We start from the raw sequence: 18,942 nt of genomic DNA, 5'->3' as shown, positions 1-18,942 counted from the left end.
GTGTAGTTTCTCAAGGTACAGCCCGTGAATTGGGACTATGGTCAAACAATCAAACCGACAAATTTGACGGAATATTCTGACACCTGTCCTGATTTGTCGTCTCCCCCTCAACGGCCGCATACTTTTTGGCTTTTGCTTCTTCTTAAACGTGCATTAAATGATAATTATCCACTTATAAATCTTTTTCATTAATTTTATAACTAACAAATTTTGTCATTATAGTATTATTATGGCATTTTTAGTTTGTATTTTTTTTTTAAAAAAAATGATCCACCCAATTGCATAATGACATAATTCATTTGGGATTTAAAACTATTGGACTTTTTGAACAGCATAATAGAATATGCTTTTTATTTTAATTAATTTAATTTCCACAAGAGATTATTCTTAAAAACAGTGATTTATATATTTTTTTGTCATCTAAAAATGAGGTTGAAAATATTCCCTATATATTATAAGAAATTGATCAAGTTCTCTCACACTATTCTCGATTATTAATATTGTATAACCGATATATTCTAATCCAACTCAACTCTTTTAACTGAAGATGAACATATTATTCTGTGTTAAAACAAATTAACCGCATTGACTATTCTATATTAGACATATACTCTACATAAAATTCAAAGTGGAATGCATATGTAGCATGTTCAAGACATGATACTTTATCTTACAAGCTTGACATTCATGGTACGAGATTAATGGAATAACATGTCAAATGGTTGACTGACAAGATTAATGCAGATTGGATGAAATTTGTATTATTATATATGGTAAGTAGGTAAACTAATTTTAATATAATCATTACTCCTCACGAACATAGATGGTATTAAAATAAACCTCCAATCATCAGTGTCAGAGTATTATCGTAGAAGACAGAAAATTACTTGCATCTCTCTCTATGTTTGACTTGAACATATTGGTAATATATATTTTAATTCAAAGTAATTCAAATTAAATAAATGAAAATTGATTTCATTGGAAAAGTAAGCGACAGAAATATGAATCTAAAGAAAATGACCATAATTCACTCCATGACCATAACCGAAATAGTATTGCAACAGCCAAAACTATATCATTACTTATTTATGTAAGCACCCTCAACTTCACAATTTTCAACAATTTTACATAACCATGATCTTAACCTTCCTAAATATAGTGTGATATAACACCACCACCTCTGAAGACAAAGGCAGAAGTCGAAAGAAAAACCAAGATTGATGAATTCACTATCACCTAAACATAATTAATCTAAAATTTGTAAGCATAGAGCTGATCGAAGTAAGATGATGTAAATCATTTTCAAGCCACAAGTCATGGGAACAACCACAAAAGTAGATGTAATTTCTTGATTTGCATCATTTGGCCATCTAACCTTCCTCCCAGTCGATGTCATCGTCTTCATCATCTTCAAAAGCTTCTGCTTCTACATTTAAGTCGACCTTATAATGAACAGATGTGCTACCTGAGACAAAGCAATAAGCACACATTTTTGTCAAAGGCTCATCAAAATAACAATAGGAGCAAATTACGAATTTCTTCTGAGTGCGTCTAGTTTTACTCTATTGCGGTTTGAGCGCTTGCGAAGAGACATGGTTCAGAAATAGGAGCACACAGTTCAGAAAGGGATATTGGTAAGTTCTTACTGGAGTGTAAATGAACCAAAGCGGTTCGCGAGTTTTTCGAGCCAACTCGAAATTTTTTTACTAGTATTCGCAAGTATCAAATTCGAGCCGAACTCGAACTTGTTCGAACTTATTTTTAGTCGAATTCGAGCCTAAATTATATTGTTCGATAGTTCAGGAGCCTTGTTATTTTATTAATATAATATAAAAACATATTAAATAAATAGATTTCGAGCTTTTTGAGTATTGATTTTCGAACAATAATTCGAATAACTCGCAAATATGTTCGAACTTCGAGCCGAACTCGAACGTGAGCCCTGATTTGAACCGATCTCGAATAAAAAATTTAAAATTTTTCGATCTTCGAATCGATCTTGAATATATCTATTTCGAGCAAATTCGAGCCTTAAATTTTCCATCATATTCGGCTCGATTCCTATATTCCTCTTAATATTCCGAATGTCCGGAAAATCCAATTCCAGTTGCTATTTAAATAGTATACTCTACAAAAATTTGGAAATAGACCAAAGGAAAAGAGCGTGACGATATTTACCAGTAGGCGGGGCATCCACCCATTCAACGTCTTCTCCTTCATAATCATCACGTTTCGACTTGACGCCTACTTGGCGCTCAGTGAGTGTGAGAGATACTTGAGCGGAGGTAGTAGCATTAGGTGATTCATGTGTCTTAGCCATTTCCTCTTGTTCACGTTGGCGCTGAAGTATAGCAGCATAATAAGCTTTCACATATTCATCCTGGCAAAACAAAATGTATATTTCAGAATAAAAAATCAACACCAGCATAAATATTAAGAAAAACCCCTGTGAAAATTTTTAAAAAAAACTCAAAGAAAATTGATAAAACCTGTAAAGCCAGATCGCACCTGAATATTCTTTGCTTCATTATTTACAATTGTGGATTTCTTGTCATCCAAAAGTTCCAACTCCACCAACTTACCACCTATATTTGCCTCTGGCTTGGTCTCTCCAAGTTGCTCTTTCGTATAATTCATTCCTTCCTTGATCATCCATGGAGGCAAAATTTTCATAGATGGATTAGTATTAATTGATTTTATATCTTCTCCTTTCTCATCATCTCCAGTGAAAGCAACTTCAACCTGCAATATTCAACCTTTGAGATATCCGTAGCATTAGTTCCTTTTGTAATGCTTATATTGATCAGGCAAATAAGCAAAATACAGGCTTATAATCTGCAGAGTAGATTGAGTAGGTTGATCAGGCTAGAAACCCTTTATGCGCCATATTTACGCGTTCTTAACATTGCCACTTCGACATACAAAGAACAGCAATACAAACATCGTACTGATCATACCTTTCAGCCTACAGTAGTTGCAACTCAGAATAAGAATTATTTGCTCAAGCATGGGTATGTGTAGGGTGACAAAACCAATAAATCTCATGTCAACCTATCTATGGTTGGTCTTTCTTATATCCAAAATGATAATTGGACAGAATCCAATCACACTTTCGAATGATATCTAATCCTTCGCGAAGAACAGACTCAGTCATCCATCATGGCCTTACCATGATAAAAGATTATGAAATTCCCTCAAAGAGCCTCCACCCCACACCTACAGCCCACCCCAACCTGTGGTACAGCCTAAGTCATTGTCCAACCTACTGGTTTTCCAACCAAGAATCACATACCCTTCAGTTATATATGTAGAATGAAGAGAGTTTGGTGGGGAAGATTATGTACGATTGATTATCCCATGCTTGGTCTCTTTCTGAAGCTGAGATCAATTATTTCAAAGCATGTAATCAAGCATCCGAGTAACAGACAATCCTAAAAAATATATGGACCTATCAAATGCTACAGCCTGATCAATTCCGTACCACCGACCATCCTCCTCTTCTTGGTAAAAATGTTGCATCTTGAGAAGGATTTGGTGTAGCAGGGTAATTGACAAGATTAGCATTAGTTGTCAACCGAAATCTGTAAACCCGCAAATTTGATCATAACCATGAAATCCCATTCGATTGAATCCAGTCCAATAAAACCCAATTTATATCCAGAAAGCGTATTTATAATCCAGGTAAGCGGACTGACATCACATAATTATAAGTTAAAAGATAATTTTTTGAATAATATTTATGTTTACCCTAACCTTATATACTTAAAAAAACAAAATTACTTATTCATTAAAAAAAAAAAAACAGGGCTAACCCAAACCCAACTCGATGTACAACAATTTTTAACCGAGCGAGTTATACTTTTATATCATCTGGACCCAATATAAGTTATGCGGCCTAAAGTTAGCTTGAAATCCAGTCCACCATATCCGTTCACACCCCTAATTAGCATATACCATACAATCGGTCCATACTTCCAAATATTATGACTCCTAATACTTTCAACTCAAGAAACAAAATAAAATAAAAACTTCTTGTAAGTGAAAACAAGGTATTATAGAAAGTAACCTTTGTCTCCCCAACGTAAGGCATAGGAGTTCCACCGAACCCAAGACCTTGAGAAGATTTAGACGGATCATTGGAATTCAAGTCTCCATTTCCAGCACGGCCAGCAGCATTTGCTCGAAGTTCCCAGGCTTGAAGACTTCCAAATTCGGGAACAGGTAAATCCTTAACTCTTCCAAGTTGATCAATCAGTGGTTTTAGTTGATCCTGTACTCCACCAAACTTTCTTAGCTTAATTAAAAACCAGGTGTATGGAGCACAACAGAAAAATTTCAGAGGACCTGAAAAGAGATAAACAAAAGTTTTTTCGCACATTCTTTAAGATCACACTCGAAATAATTTTTCTATTGTGTAGTTTTCAAGAGAATGATAACTATCAGACAAGTGTACCCCAGAAGAGTCCAGTTACATTAGCCATTTTTCATAAGGTTGAAATGCTTTTGATGGCAAGCCCCTGCTAAAAGAGTTCACAAGCGCTTAATCTTAAAAAAGAGCCAATAAACAGAACCGGGCTAAATGGGCAGCTCGTTAGATATGCCATAACAGAGATAAATATGTTGTACAGAAGATATAATGGTAGTAAGCATAATTTTGAATTGAGTATGTTTCGACTGAATAAAAAAAACTGAGTAAATTTCAAAACCAGCACCTTAATATATAAAAGGAACAAATAATATGCCAAGTGTACCGGTTAAGAGTTGTGGGTAATATATTTGCAACATGCTTAGAAACTCAAATAGGGCTGTCCATTGTAATCACAATTTTTCATCAACGAGGATAGTTTATCATCTGAGCAAACTTTAATCTTACAAATAAAAAAAACAACTTTGGTTTCTTATAAAAATGCCACATGTACCTTGGTAGTTTCATAGCACTAGGAAGAGTTCATGATTCTTCATTTTGTCACATAGATATACTCAGGAAGGTTGAGTGAAGCCAACACAATTCAATATAAATTACAAGAGAACAAACCTCCATATTTGTTAGCATGTCTTTTAATTTCTCATGGCGACGTCTCCTGGCATTATCATCTCCATCTCCTGATTCTTGAGCAGCTAATTTGTCACTCTCAGCGACTAGAACTCCGTTGCAACTTTCACAGTGAAAGTACTCATCATATGGAGTAATCAACCGAAGTGCATCAAGGGCCGTATATCTATAGTTTTATTTTAGACATAAACTATCAAATTCTCCTACAAAAACAAGCTTAAAGGCTAAAGAAAAAAAAAGGGAGGGAAAGAGAATAAGAACCTCTTACTGCAGTTTGGGCATATATACTCCTGCACCGTATTCTTGCTCTCCAGTTCGTCTTTTAGCTTTTTTTTCATGCGATGCAATCTATACCTTACCACATCATGAATCTGGAAGAAAAACAATTATTTTAACGCTAACTCAAAATAGAGTGTAGATGGCATACATGACAGCCCATTTATACGTGGAAACATCATGCTTAGTCGCATAAAAAAATAGGCACATTGCAGATAAAAATACTCTGAAACAATACTAATGATCGACCAGGATGAAAGTAATATCAGTACAAAAACCTTGAGATTTATCATCTAATAGTTTTCATGAAATGCAAGCCATGAGAAACTTTAACACACAAGGTTAATGCTTCAAGGAAAAGAAATTGAATTTGTGATACCATATTTCCTGAAGTACGAGCAATCAGAAACATTTAGCAAAAGGTGAGCATTTTTAAAAGGTCACATAATGCGATCTAATGCAATATTGTCATGAAAATTGAAATTAAACAAATCGAGAAATGTTAGACCTTGTCTCTATCCTGTGAAAACTAAGGATATTGTATGTTGAAATGTGATAAGACTGCTGACAACTGGAATTCAAAATAAGAACTGGACAAGAAGAGATTCGTAGAAGAATAAAACCTCTACAATGTGATATATTGATTTTAACGGTAAAAAAGTTCACAAAAAAATGATCAACCTCTCAAATATAATGTCCTAACAGAACAAACTTCTCCTCTTCCTACCGATGCTAGCTACACTCACATAGAAGCTGACCACTAAAAAAAGTAACTAACTCCGCCCCCCCCCCCCCCCCCCCCCCCCCCAAACAAAAAAAACAACTCCTCCTCCTTTCATGCATTAAACCTAAGGCTTTGGACTGATGTCTTCGTGTTTCATTGTCTCGGTAAACAAGCTGAAAACCCCCAAACCTGAGCCTGTAACAAGTTGCTAATATAACATTGAAGCAAGCGGAACAGCTGGATTTTGTTTCATCTCAACAAACCCATCCTGTCTATTTCAACCTTCTTTGCGGTTCTTTTCTTCTCACTCCTCAAATATTCTCATTTCTTCTAGTTCAACAAACCTTCTCTCTTTGATGCAAGCCCTTGTCTCTCAAATAAGCAAGGTAGCTAAACATCCTCAACAGAAATAAATTTCTCAAAAATCACCATGCAATTCAGCACGCGTATCTAGCTTATTACAAATAATATCAGTCTACTACAATATATCTTCTAGTTATGAAGGCTTCAGAAGCTAAAAACCTGAGCATAATCAAGACAACAATATGAGTGTGTATGCATCTTAAGCTTTTCATCGCCTTCTCTCCCGGTTTGCTGACCATCGGCTGTGGCAGCCACTGCGGCATTGTAAATTTTTGCACCTTTAGCAGTCTACCAAATATCAAAGAGAGATTAGTTTGAAGCAATACCCAAAACAAAATACAAAAAGAACTGCAAACGAACATCTGGTGCCCAACTCCGTAATTCCAGTTTCAGAGACAAATCATATATCCTACAAAAAAGTGCATTTATTCATAATATTTTGCAAACAATCCTAGGTACTCCAAAAGCAAAAAGAAACGAAAAGGGTAAATAAGACCAAAGCATGTTGACTTAGAGATTACTTTAGAATTCAGGCCAATAAAGGGAAAACCGCAATTTTAGTCCTGAAAGTTGGCTTGTTTTGGGTTTTAGTCATGTAATGTAACTTGTCAAATTTTGGTTTTCATACAGTAACTTGATTTTTTTTGTTGTGGTCTTTTTTTGTATGAAACACTAAATCCATTGAATATGGTTTATTTGGCGTTGATTCTCTCCTACGTAGCACATATCATGAGAATAAATCTCATATTAATCAAATTAAAATTCATCTGATGAAAAAAGGAAAAAAAAAAGCAAAACGACCCTCAATACTTCAAAATGAGAAAAAAAAAGTTTGTCGTTTCTCTTTATTTTTTTATATAAATTTTAACGTGTTAATATAAGCTTCATTCTTATCACATGAGCCTAGCATGAGAGTATCGGTATCAAATAAACAATATCCAATGTAGTGGTTTAGGGCAAGAAAAGTACCAAACCAAAAAAAATCCATTTCATTGTATGAAATCAAACTTTGACAAAAAAAGTCCAAGTCATGTTATGAAACCAAACTTGGACAAGTTACATGACTAAAACCCAAAACTTTCAACTTACAAGACTAAATTCATAGACAACTGTTAACAGGTCAAAGAAAGCAAACCAGCTGTTTAGATCTAATCGAAACAAGTATGAATGGCTAATCATGGGTGAAATCCAAATCCATTTAAAACGGAAGTAAACTTCAGAAATGATCATTCGTTCGTGGAAAACATTTTTATTTTATGGAGAAAAAGAAAAACTTTTTCCTCTTCTCCATAGCTACCAGAGATATTTATCCACCAAATCCAACCCAACACTTGAGTATCCTCTTTTACCTAGATGAAGTGAACTTCATATCATAGAGTACACAACAAGCACATGCATTCAAAGAAATGATTTCAAGCAAGAAAACCAAATTTATAAGGTCAATTACATGATTATGCTTTGCCATAATGGATGACACAATGCCTGCTAAAATCGCAGCATGATTTGCAAAATCTAATCTACTAAAGCGACGGAAAAAGGAGGGAATAGGTCATTTCTACTTAAAAGAAAACTATTGGCTCTAATATGGACACATATATTCTAATTGGTGGTTCGTCCTTCTCCACTGAGTTTTCAAATTGTATCTCGAAGCACCACATAAACAAGTGCAATCACCATCTCTCTTCCATGCATGTGTATAAAAAAATGGCCACATTCATAAAGTTACATGAATCTACTACATACGTGCAAACAAGGGCACATAACCAATAATTAGATATATGCGTGAATAAATACATACACGCATTTGTGAGATCTTGTGTGCATAATCTTGGAGATATAATCATTATCCATACCAAAAAAGGTACAAAAAAAATCTAGGGAGGGAAAAAATAAAATAAAAGTTAAAAAATGAGATTCAGAAATCACAAAAGGATGGAAAAAATCAAGAAAATAATGGTAAAAAAGGATGAATTTGGCCATAAAACTCAACAAGCAAAGCTAACCTCCTTGCGGTGATCACGAGTGACAAGCTTTTCCTCTTCAAAAAATCTTAGAGTTCGACGAAGTTGCTTTGTGTGAAGCTTCAAGTCCTTGGCCAAATCTTCTTCCCTGACCCACTGGCGTCTAAAACAAATAATGAACATAAAGTTCAATATCCATCAAGATCCAGTTCAGATATAGAAGTCACATCTTAAAACAAATCTTATCTTGCCTTCTCTAGGTGTCCAAGTCCAATTAGTTTTCATGTTTGAGTATAGTAGGGGACATGGGCCATTTTATTTTTAGAGGAAAAGTTGAAAAGGAAGCTTAGAAGACTCGACTTTTACTGTCAAGTTTATTAAATCAAGTTCTACATCCAAACATAACTTTCTAGAATAAGAAAAAAATGTTTATTTTAAAGAAGGTACTTTTGGTTACATAGCTTCTCTATCAAATCGCACTCTAAGCCCACTAAGATTGGCATTACCCACACACCTAATATCCTCAATTCCAGAAAACCAAAATGAAATCAAAGTGTTGAATTCATAAATTTTTCTTTCCAAGACCAACCAATTTCATAATTCCAAACTCACCACTCACTGTCCCTTTGAGGGCTTGAACAATCAGTAGACATAAGCTACAATGTAGTATAAAACAAGATCCACTTATAGCTTGATTAAGACTTCCACTCAATCTTTTCAAAATTTTACAACAAATTCTTCCACTAAGACAGCTAACGTTACCTTTCATGTTACCTATAAATAAACATATTAATAAAACACAACTAGCCGTATTTACTCAAAAAAAACTTTATGGCTTTGAGTAAAATGCTGTGATTTCATATGGAACTCAGGAAACTCACAGGTGTAAGTGTTATGCAACTTCATGTAGTCACAAAACACTAAAAAACCAACTGAACACTTTTAGACTTCCAGATGAACATACACAGTAGTTCACTAAAATATCAAATTGAAATAGCATCAATGTCTTTAATCTTTATCATGCTCTTTTTAAACCATGTACACCATATAGAAACCAACAGAGTAAAATAAGGTGGATGAATCATGGAACAGAATGTTATTACTCTTTTATTAGCCTTTGCTAAAATATTTTGGAGAACACCTATTAAATTATTCAGTATTTTGCAAAGTACGCATATTGAATAAACCCATGGGCCAAAGAATTTCTGTTTCTTCGGGGTCCCTTTTAAGAGCGTGAAACTTATTTCTATTTTTCATGGATAACTACTACTGTCGTGACTTCCATTAAACATTTATTAAGTAGAATGATGAATTTCTCATCCAGAAAAACTAGTTTACATAATCTGAATCTGTTGATGGTCTAGACCTATCTCTATGATCAATCAAAAAGGAGAAGAGGCCCATTTAGAAGGTATAGAAATCAGCCATCTGTATTGATATAACTGAGGAGACGACAATTTTAATTTATCAAAACAGATAAAAATTATAGCTACATTTCTAAGTCTTAATGGAATGAAGCCACAAACTCTCTATCATGAGGGAGTGATGATGATCATTGGTACAAGAGCTCTCTTTTAGTGTATTTTTCAACCAATTCTATCTCTTAGGAATCCTATCTCCTAGAACCTGGGACTTAAAAATTAAAAGCTAGTAAATGTTGCATGGGTGGCAACTATTCCCTCCTTGCGATATACGGGATTCTTGAATAACAAACGGTATGCTACTCCAATCCTTATCCCTGGCACTACCTACAGTTAGATTTGAGTCATTTGACAAGTCCACACTGATCGAAGGGCTCCACTGTTATTCATACTTGTCGAATCTAATCGAATTTTCCATAAAATTTTCGTTAAGATAAGCAGTTAGCAGGTTTACATACACATGGTATTTGGACTAATTCTAGACATAGAACTCATAACTCTGACAAAAGTACCAACTTTTTCTTCGTGATGCCATGTGCTAGAAAAAATTCAAACACGCCATAGCTCTATATGTTCACTCTTCAAGCATTCAATTGATGAAAAGCAAGAGGTTACACATAACTTGCCAATGGATAAGTACCACATAAATTAAATCAATAACAAACTAAAGGAAAATCAATAAAAGATCCCAAATTTTGGCCAAAGTAGCTAAAACAGAAGAGTAATACCGAGTAAGAGCATCAAGAATGACCACAGCTATGCCCCTGTTATCACTTCTTCCAGTCTTGGGCTGGTTTTCTCCTTTCGTTGTTATGTCATCATAAAATGCTCTTGCCGCAAGTTTCACCAATCTATTGATCAATGTTAACAAGAAGATATATAAATTTCAACCAAAACCAAGAAAGAACACGAGTACGAGAAACTAATTAAATACGAAGCAATCGTCAAGTGGTTTTGGCGTTTACCGATTAAATGGCTCGATGCTACCCATTTGTTCTGCTTTTACAAAAGGAAAGGGCCAGCGAGCTTCAAAACCATCAAGCCCCACCAGCCGTTATATTTATCAATCGGTAAGTAATACGCACCTCTTCTTTTTACTTTAAGAATCAAAATCACAAGCTGCGTAAAATAACTCGACTAATCAGTAACGACAAAATCAGCAAACAGACAAATTTATTACAAATAGGAGACGAGACCTAGAACAATGAGAGATGGTGCGATCGGGGCTAGAGAAACAGGGGAATCAGATGGAGTACCATTTAGGTGGCAGCGTATTCGGACGATATACGCACCGCCGCCGGCGATGGATGGAAGCGGAGACCGCCTCGTTGCACTGCGAACGCAGGGGAAATTGAGACCCTGAAAGGGAGGGGGGTGGATGGAGCACTGTGGGCAAATACAAAACACTAGCCGGATATTCTTCGTCTTGCGTTTTATATTGGAATTGAACCCTACATATACCCCCCCCAAAAAAAATTAATATTATTTTATAGAATAATCAAAATTTCTATTTTTTAGGTAATATTTTATTTTTAAATTAAAATTTTAAAATATAAATAAATAGAATTAATTACAAGTCCCCCTTAAAAGTTTGTCAAATTAAAAATAAAAACTCATCTGTATTTAAATTTTATCTACTCTTTTGAGGTTGGCAAAAGTAAAAAATTAATAAATTATATAACTTTCAACATTATAAAATGTCTATCAAGTTTTATATTTTTCATAAATTAAATCCTTTAGAAATATAAGATAAATATAAATATAAAGGTGTAAAATATAAGATAAATACAAACATAAAATGGTATTTGTAATTTTTGTAAATTATTAGATTTACTTGTTCTTATTCTAACATGGAATGAAGTCAGAATACTTACTCATTGCATTCTATTTCTGTTTTCTTGTGCCTCTCCTTCAACCAAATCTTTTAACTCTTTGGAAGATGTTCTGGAATTATTAGAGCAAGCATTCTATTTCTTTTTTTATTTATTTTTATTATATGTTTGAAGTCTAATTTTTAAAACTAAACTGAGGATTATAAATCAAAATTAATAAATACTCTATTAAAGTTATGTATCAAATTAAATATGTTTCATTATGATTCCTAGTACAATCGAATCCCTCCAACAAGCTTGATTGATCTGTCAATATGATTCCTAGTACAATCGAATCCCTCCAACAAGTAACTTTTCTTTGTCACAAAACGAATTTGAAGGGTTGATCCCCATGTCTTTAGGCAGCATGGTGAATTTGGAGGTCCTAGACTTATCCCACAACAATCTATTTGACGTGTCTTTCAATGATTTAAGTGGCGAAATTCCTAATGATAGACCTTTCTGAAACCTCACGAGTCGATCCTTCTTATTTAGGTGTGGGGATCCAAGATTTGGTGTGCCATCCTACCATCATAAGAAAAGATCAACTCTTCAAATCTTGCTAATTTCGTTGGCGATTACTTCAGTCTTTATCCTTGTGATGAAGATTATTATATTGGGATATTTTGAGTCGAAGAAACCAAACGAAAGAAACAATAACACCAAACAGACTACAATCTTTGTGTTTGAAAACCCCATTTCGAGTTTCGTATCACGAACTCGTTGAAACAACCAACGGATACAGGAAAGCAATTTTCTAGGCAGTGGGAATTTTGGATACTGTTTACAAAGGAACGCTTGAAGATGGGATGAACGTTGCCATAAGATCTTCAACTCGAAATCAGAAGATGCATTCACGAGTTTCCAAGTCGAATGTGAAGTTCTGAGAAACCGCCACAACAATCTATGTAAAGTCATTAGCTCTACCTCAAATCAATATTTCTAGGCATTGATACTTGAATACATGCCGAATGGAAGCCTCGAAAAATGGATGTATTAGCAGAACATGTTCCTAGATTTGATTGATAGAATCAGCATAATGATAGATGCAGCCAGTGCCTTGGAATATCTCCACCATGATTGTCCCGTACCTATAATTCTGCGCGACTTAAAGCCGAGTAACATACTGCTAGACGAACATATGGTTGCACATTTGTGTGATTTTAGCATTGCAAAACTACTAGGGGATGGAGAAAGCACCATACAGACAATGACAATAGCGACAATGAGTTACATTGCACCAGGTAAAACACACTATAAACTGTTGTTCGCCCCGTTACCTAGCGATTTTCGATTTATTTTCGAAGCGATCAGCTACGGCATTTCGTTGATGGAAGTTTTTACAAGAATGAAGCCTATAGTGATAAAAGATTTGGCCAAGAAATGAACCTAAAGAGTTGGGTTAAATTAAAGGCTCCTGTTGAATTGCTTATTCCATAATGGAATTGACTGTAAATTGCTCCATGGAGTTCCATACGACAGGATCAGCATTAAATATGTTAATGTGGCTTTTAAGAAAATTAAGAACTAACTACTTGGATGTTAAAAAAAAATATTATGTAGATGATGGTTGTATCTGTAACTAGCCCGTGTGCAGATGTTCAGTCGATTTTTTAAAAGTGCTTTTTTTAAAAAAAAATCTAAAAATTAAATTGTTTCGTTTTTTTCCGGATGGAAGAAAATATACTCAATTTTATTCCGTCACACGTTTGCTTGCACGTGGATTTGTTATTTGGGCTGGTCCTTATTTTTGGGCTTGGGTTGTTGTTGGTCCTTCTTGCTTGTCCATATCAGAGCGCTTGTTGTAATTAATTGGTTCCCCAACTTTTGGGTGTCTGCAAACCAAATTGAAGTGCAATTATGCTGAATGGGGCATGTCAGGACTCACGAGGATTATTGGGATAAAAAGTTACAGCGTGAAACTTGATTCATCCCAAATCATGGTTTGTTGGAATGTCCTCACTATGGAAACCATTTTATAGAAAACTTTATATGCTTCCACGACCTAATTATAGACACGTTTTATGTTTTTTTTTTTAAAAAAAACTTATTACTTGCTCAAAAGTCATGATAACTCAAAAAATAGGTAAAATAACAGTTAACGAGCTATCATCTTTAAGAGATTATACTTAGGTTGTATCCAGTAGTCTTTATTCGTTCTCAAATGTGGGTTTCACAGCAAATCATAGACTTCGCGTGTAAAAATAAACATAGATGGTTGGATGTACACTTGAAGCAACCTTCAGGTTACTTGATAAGCCGTTTGTCCGTTTAAATATGTGTAACTTCACCATATTGGTCTTTTGATAGGTATGTGCTAAAAAAAAACCTAATTTAAGGTTTTTTTTAATCCTCGCCATTGGACATATCAGTTGGTCGCCAATAAGTAAAATGCTTATCGAGGATTAAATGCTTATGTGGACCGTGATTAATAAGTCGACGGATCTTTTGGTACGTTACAAACAAGAGGGATTAAAATTATTTTTGCTCCCAACAACAAAAATAATTAACCAGTTTTTATCATTCTTAGCTGCTTTTTTATTACCATAGTGGCCAGATGTATTTCACTTGATTTTACCATTATTTTTTTATATCCAAGTAAAAAAAGTTACGTTTAACCGTAATAGTGAGGGATTTAAGTACTCAACGGCGACAGATGGGGAAAAAATGGGGTCTCTATCATTATAAAATAACGTAATAATTGGCTTTAACGTAAATCACCTGTAATATAGTAGGGCAATAAAGCAAAAAGGTCTCAATTCACCACTTCATTTCCTACTTTAATTTAGACCGACCCCCACAGTCCACGCCAAATATCACCATATGGTTGAGGACACAACTTTTTTCCAAACTAATTTAGGTTGAAAAATAATTAATATCATTGATACCTCATAAAATTTTGGCTTGAAATTCTTGATAGACATCATCGTCAATGACTGCCCAGAGCATCCGAAGCCATAAGCAGTTTAGATCGACTTCGATGATATAACAGCTTATGTGTTACGGGTAGGTTCTCATCGAGCGAGGAAAAAACACATTTGACAGTTTCAATGACTTTTTGAGTAATGTGTATATGACTTCTTGAGATGCTATAACATTCTAGATATGGTTTCTCGTTACAATAAAATCTTTTGTATAAAATATTTCTTTGTAAGTATAAATAATCAAGTATTACAAAACTAAATTTAGTCATTCTAAGCCTTCGTTTATTTATGTATCTTACATGTTTTTCTTTTACCGATAATCTTTAAAGTAAAGTTTCTTATGAGATGATATTATAGATTTATATTCTTGAAACGGATTGACGTGATCTATATCTATAAATAAAAGTAATATTTTGACATAATAAATAATATTTTTTATGAGTCTGATCGGGTTGGATATTTGTTTCACAAAATTGACCCGTAATACAGTTTCATAAGAGTTTTTGTGTAATCTTTGATGGACCTATATATCACCCCTCCACATGAAAATTCATTCTATGGTCCTATATTTCAATACTATTATATCATGTCATATGAGGATCAAAACAATTTTCAGTTATATGACCAACACTCAAATATAAAGTTTGTTTATGAATTATCCATTTTCCCCCATCTTGCTATTACAAAATAATTAAATTAAATAATATGAAATGAACGTATCATTAATTTTTTTAAATTAATTAAACAAGAAAAACAAGAACACGTCAATGTTAAATTGCGCATTTGTAATTGATATCAACGGCAGATATTACGCCACGTCACACTCGAAATTAATCATACAGTGTACACAATCACGAAGCAAGGAAGCACAGCCCTTGGATTAAACACCAACAGCTCCTCCTCGAACCCTCCGCTGCCCCGACCCACCAACGAATCGAACCCGGCATCCTCCTTGTTCACGATGCCCGGTTCGCACCCGATCCGGCCCGCCACGACCCGACAAACGAGCATGGCCCGTTTCACGTTCATGAACCCGAACTCCTCCTCGATGTCCTCCGGTATCACTACGTGTGCCGTCCAGCTTGTCGGGAACGTGGAGATTCCATCTATCTTCGAAGAGAATCCGGACCTGATAATCCCGCAGACGCAGCAGTACGGGTGATTACAGATGGCTGAATCCGATAATTCACACATGAAAGTGGTGCAATGAAATCTTAATAGTTCATTTCCATCTGCGATGCATCTTTCATCCCTCGATGGCTTGATCTTGGCCGCTGCTTTTGACTTCATGATCTCTCTGTATTCTTCAAACTGAGTTAGGATCTTTGAGCTGTTGTGAATTTTCAGGATCCGGTGGATGGTTAGGTGTCTTTCTTTCTCCGGCCAACCCATTTTGAATATGATCCGGACGATGTTCTCGCCATCGACGAGCTCCGAAACTGCGTGTTTCGCAGACTGGTGCTGTTCAAGAAAAGCCAACTTCTGGAAGATTTCGCCGCATATGGAACATGGGAAGATATCATCAGTGGGCAAGAATGAAGGATTATCGCTGTTATTCTCTTCCGTGGGGAAGACAATGGACGGAGGATTCAAACGTAAGGATCTTGTGGAGGAAGAAGGAGATGGGATGGAGGAAGGATGAGGTATCGGATCAGAGGAGCAAGAAGGGAAGAAAAAGAGGCGTCTGAGGAGAGAAGCGATGTTTTTAGCCGGCGGGGTTAGTCTCTTCTTGAAGTTGAATAAGGAGGAAGGTGGGGAGAAGAGGTGGTTGTGGCCGCTGCGTCGCTGGTGGCGGCGGGAGGCAGTGAAGAAGCAGCCGAGATGGAGGAGGAGGATGAAGAACGAGAGGAAGTTGGAGAAGAATGGAGGAATGGTAGCCATTGAAGGATCGGAGTTAACTGTAAATGATGAGGAAGAAGAAATGGAAGAACGAATAATGATAAAAGATGGTTGAAAGGCAACTTCTCATTCATGGATTCTCAATGCATCAGAAATCTCTCGTGGACCATGATTAGTAACCCTTTTCTTGTCCTTGATATGTTTTTTTTATATAGTGACACCTCTCCAAAACTATTATATTTATCATTCATGTTGCTATATTTTGTAATAAAAAAAAAGTTATGGAGTGGTTGTTGTTTTATAATGTATAATAATTATGTCATTCAAATTTTTTAAAGTGTGTATCAGTTTCGATGTTTATTTTATCTGTTTTTCGGGTAAAGATATTTGTAGTGGTTCTCTTACAATCTCAATTCTAATAATTATAATATCTTGAGTGTTATGAGAATCCAAGATGCAACCTTAGTTCCAATACTAATAATAAGATTGAACAATTACTGTTTTACCGAAAATGTATATAGCTTGTTATAATATCACAATCCAACTTCGTAAAAACCATGCAATAGGTTGTGCCGCTTGTGAATGAGCTTAGTTTTGATGGAGATGGAGCAAGTCCGACTAATTTAGGAACTATTTCACGTGAAGCTCAAATAATGTTGAGTAGTACTTGAGTTCATATTATTTATTTATTTGTTTGTTATTATATAGTTTAAATTGCTAGTTTTATGTTCAATGTTATGAATTGTATTTGATCTGAATATTTTGATTACTACTCTCTGTTATGTAATTAAAGTTATATGATATTTTATCATATAAAATGAACATAATGATTACCTGAAGAGAGTGACAACTAAGAGTCGCTTATATTATCTTGTATTAATGAACTTCCGTATCCCACAATGGGCCATAGCATGTGATTGATGACTCGCGAACTTGTCCGATTTATATAAATATTTATTCTTTTACTCTCAGCTTTGAGTCCACTAATTTTCCTGTCCCACGGCTCGTCAAAAACTCAGAAACAATATCTATTTCTATTCTGTTAACTAATATATAATATCCCATTAATTTACAGGTCAATGATTCGTTTCATAGCAATTATGAAAGTGAACTCTTTTTCCCCTAAATTTATTTCTTTATGTATTTTTGGAGCGCAGCCTCGTATATATTAAAAATACGATCGAGCTGTATTTACTTGACTGTCGCTGAGTCAGACAGTTAGATTCATGAATCCTCGGAAGAACATGTATTATTGTTAGTGATGTCTCATGTCAACTTAAATATCAGTCTTATCATTTCCTTGTTTTTGGTGTTGTCTCCAACATATATTAGTCTTATCTATTAAAATATATTTTCCCGGACAAATTAGGTTTAACTTCACCAACTTAAACTCATAAAAACTTGCCTAGTCACATTGCTTTTCTCATGCTAGTTTTACCCAAAGACAATTGATTCATGACAGCCACATGAGCAGACTTGGTTTACAACCCTAATGTGGCAGTTTTCTGCGTCTGTAGCTATCCCCTATATTATGGATTAACCTCAACAACAAAAGTTCGAACAATTTTGAATGTTAAATTAATTTAGGAATCGTTAATGAAATAAAAAAATATCAAATCTTCGAAAAAAAACTTATCACGTTAGGAACGATATATAAAATTATTTGCTGCTTACAATATTATTTCATAATTATATGGACAAAATTAAAATCATATTTTCTAGTGGCGAATTTAGTATTTTTATTATTTTTAATTAATTTTTTTTTTACAGGAAATAAAAATATTAATAAAATCATTTAAAATAATTCTTTTCAGCTGATACTGCCCATACTGTTCTGATACAAATTACACCCCCGCAGTTGAGGCTTATAAATGAACGTAACTATACATATATACTTATCGAGAATGTGCCAACTATCAGCTAGCTTGTATCAAACTGACCAATATATAATGGTCGTTATCACAATTATTGGTAGGTGTGATTAAATTGCATTCAACAGTGTGTGTATATATATAATATAATATATAAATAAAATACAAAAATGTCCGAAGGTGAACAGTTAAATAAAAATTAATAGTCTTTCTTGCACAATAAATGATCATCTGAATTTGTATTGACCATGATTTACGGCGCCCACATGGCTAAACATAATAAATCAATTTGTCTATTACTATCTAGCGCTTCGTGACGTATCTTCTTTTTTTTTTTTTTATTAAAATAAGGTACCTAAAAAGTAAAAATGATATAAAAAGGACATAATTTGAGTAAATATTTTTTGACGGGTTTTTTTTACTGTGATAGATAGTGAAGGGAAATAATATTGTCGAGTTTGATAGAATTATAGAATTAAATTATTTCTCTAACTATATCTTTCTTTATTGATTTAAATTGAGTATGATAATATTATGTGATTTTGCCTTTCTTAAGATAATGAGATAATTGTGCAAATATATTTAAGCATATTGTTGGCTTATTGAGATATTATATTTATGTTAATGATTTGATGAGAT

The 18,942-nt window shown here is 34.4% G+C and overlaps 2 protein-coding genes across 7 annotated transcripts; both read right to left on the bottom strand.

Annotated features, from left to right (window-relative positions):
* Positions 1–1,035: 1,035 nt before the first annotated feature.
* On the bottom strand, positions 1,036–11,228 carry LOC140971415 (uncharacterized). Of its 6 annotated transcripts, none has more exons than XM_073433678.1 (11): positions 11,055–11,228; positions 10,764–10,917; positions 10,527–10,649; positions 8,420–8,540; positions 6,576–6,704; positions 5,315–5,424; positions 5,036–5,219; positions 4,067–4,270; positions 2,509–2,742; positions 2,179–2,380; positions 1,036–1,465 (listed from the first exon to the last, which is right to left on the bottom strand). In XM_073433678.1, the coding sequence occupies exons 2-11, from the start codon at positions 10,787–10,789 to the stop codon at positions 1,371–1,373; spliced, it is 1,428 nt and encodes a 475-aa protein (XP_073289779.1). In that variant the 5' UTR covers positions 10,790–10,917; positions 11,055–11,228; the 3' UTR covers positions 1,036–1,370. The 6 variants fall into 6 exon arrangements, with proteins under 6 accessions (XP_073289779.1, XP_073289778.1, XP_073289776.1 ...); XM_073433677.1 differs by having other exon boundaries at positions 10,764–10,895; positions 10,979–11,225; XM_073433675.1 differs by having other exon boundaries at positions 10,995–11,225.
* Positions 11,229–15,250: 4,022 nt separating this feature from the next.
* On the bottom strand, positions 15,251–16,630 carry LOC140961347 (uncharacterized). Its single transcript, XM_073419819.1, has one exon. It carries the CDS (start codon positions 16,472–16,474, stop codon positions 15,428–15,430), a length of 1,047 nt encoding a protein of 348 aa, XP_073275920.1. The 5' UTR covers positions 16,475–16,630; the 3' UTR covers positions 15,251–15,427.
* Between the last annotated feature and the right edge of the window lie 2,312 nt (positions 16,631–18,942).

The sequence above is a fragment of the Primulina huaijiensis genome, chromosome 2 (genome assembly GCF_012295235.1).
Source record: "Primulina huaijiensis isolate GDHJ02 chromosome 2, ASM1229523v2, whole genome shotgun sequence".
NCBI lineage: Eukaryota > Viridiplantae > Streptophyta > Magnoliopsida > Lamiales > Gesneriaceae > Primulina > Primulina huaijiensis.
The sequence above is the reverse complement of the archived record's forward strand: the minus strand, read 5'-3'. Positions and strand labels throughout refer to the sequence as shown.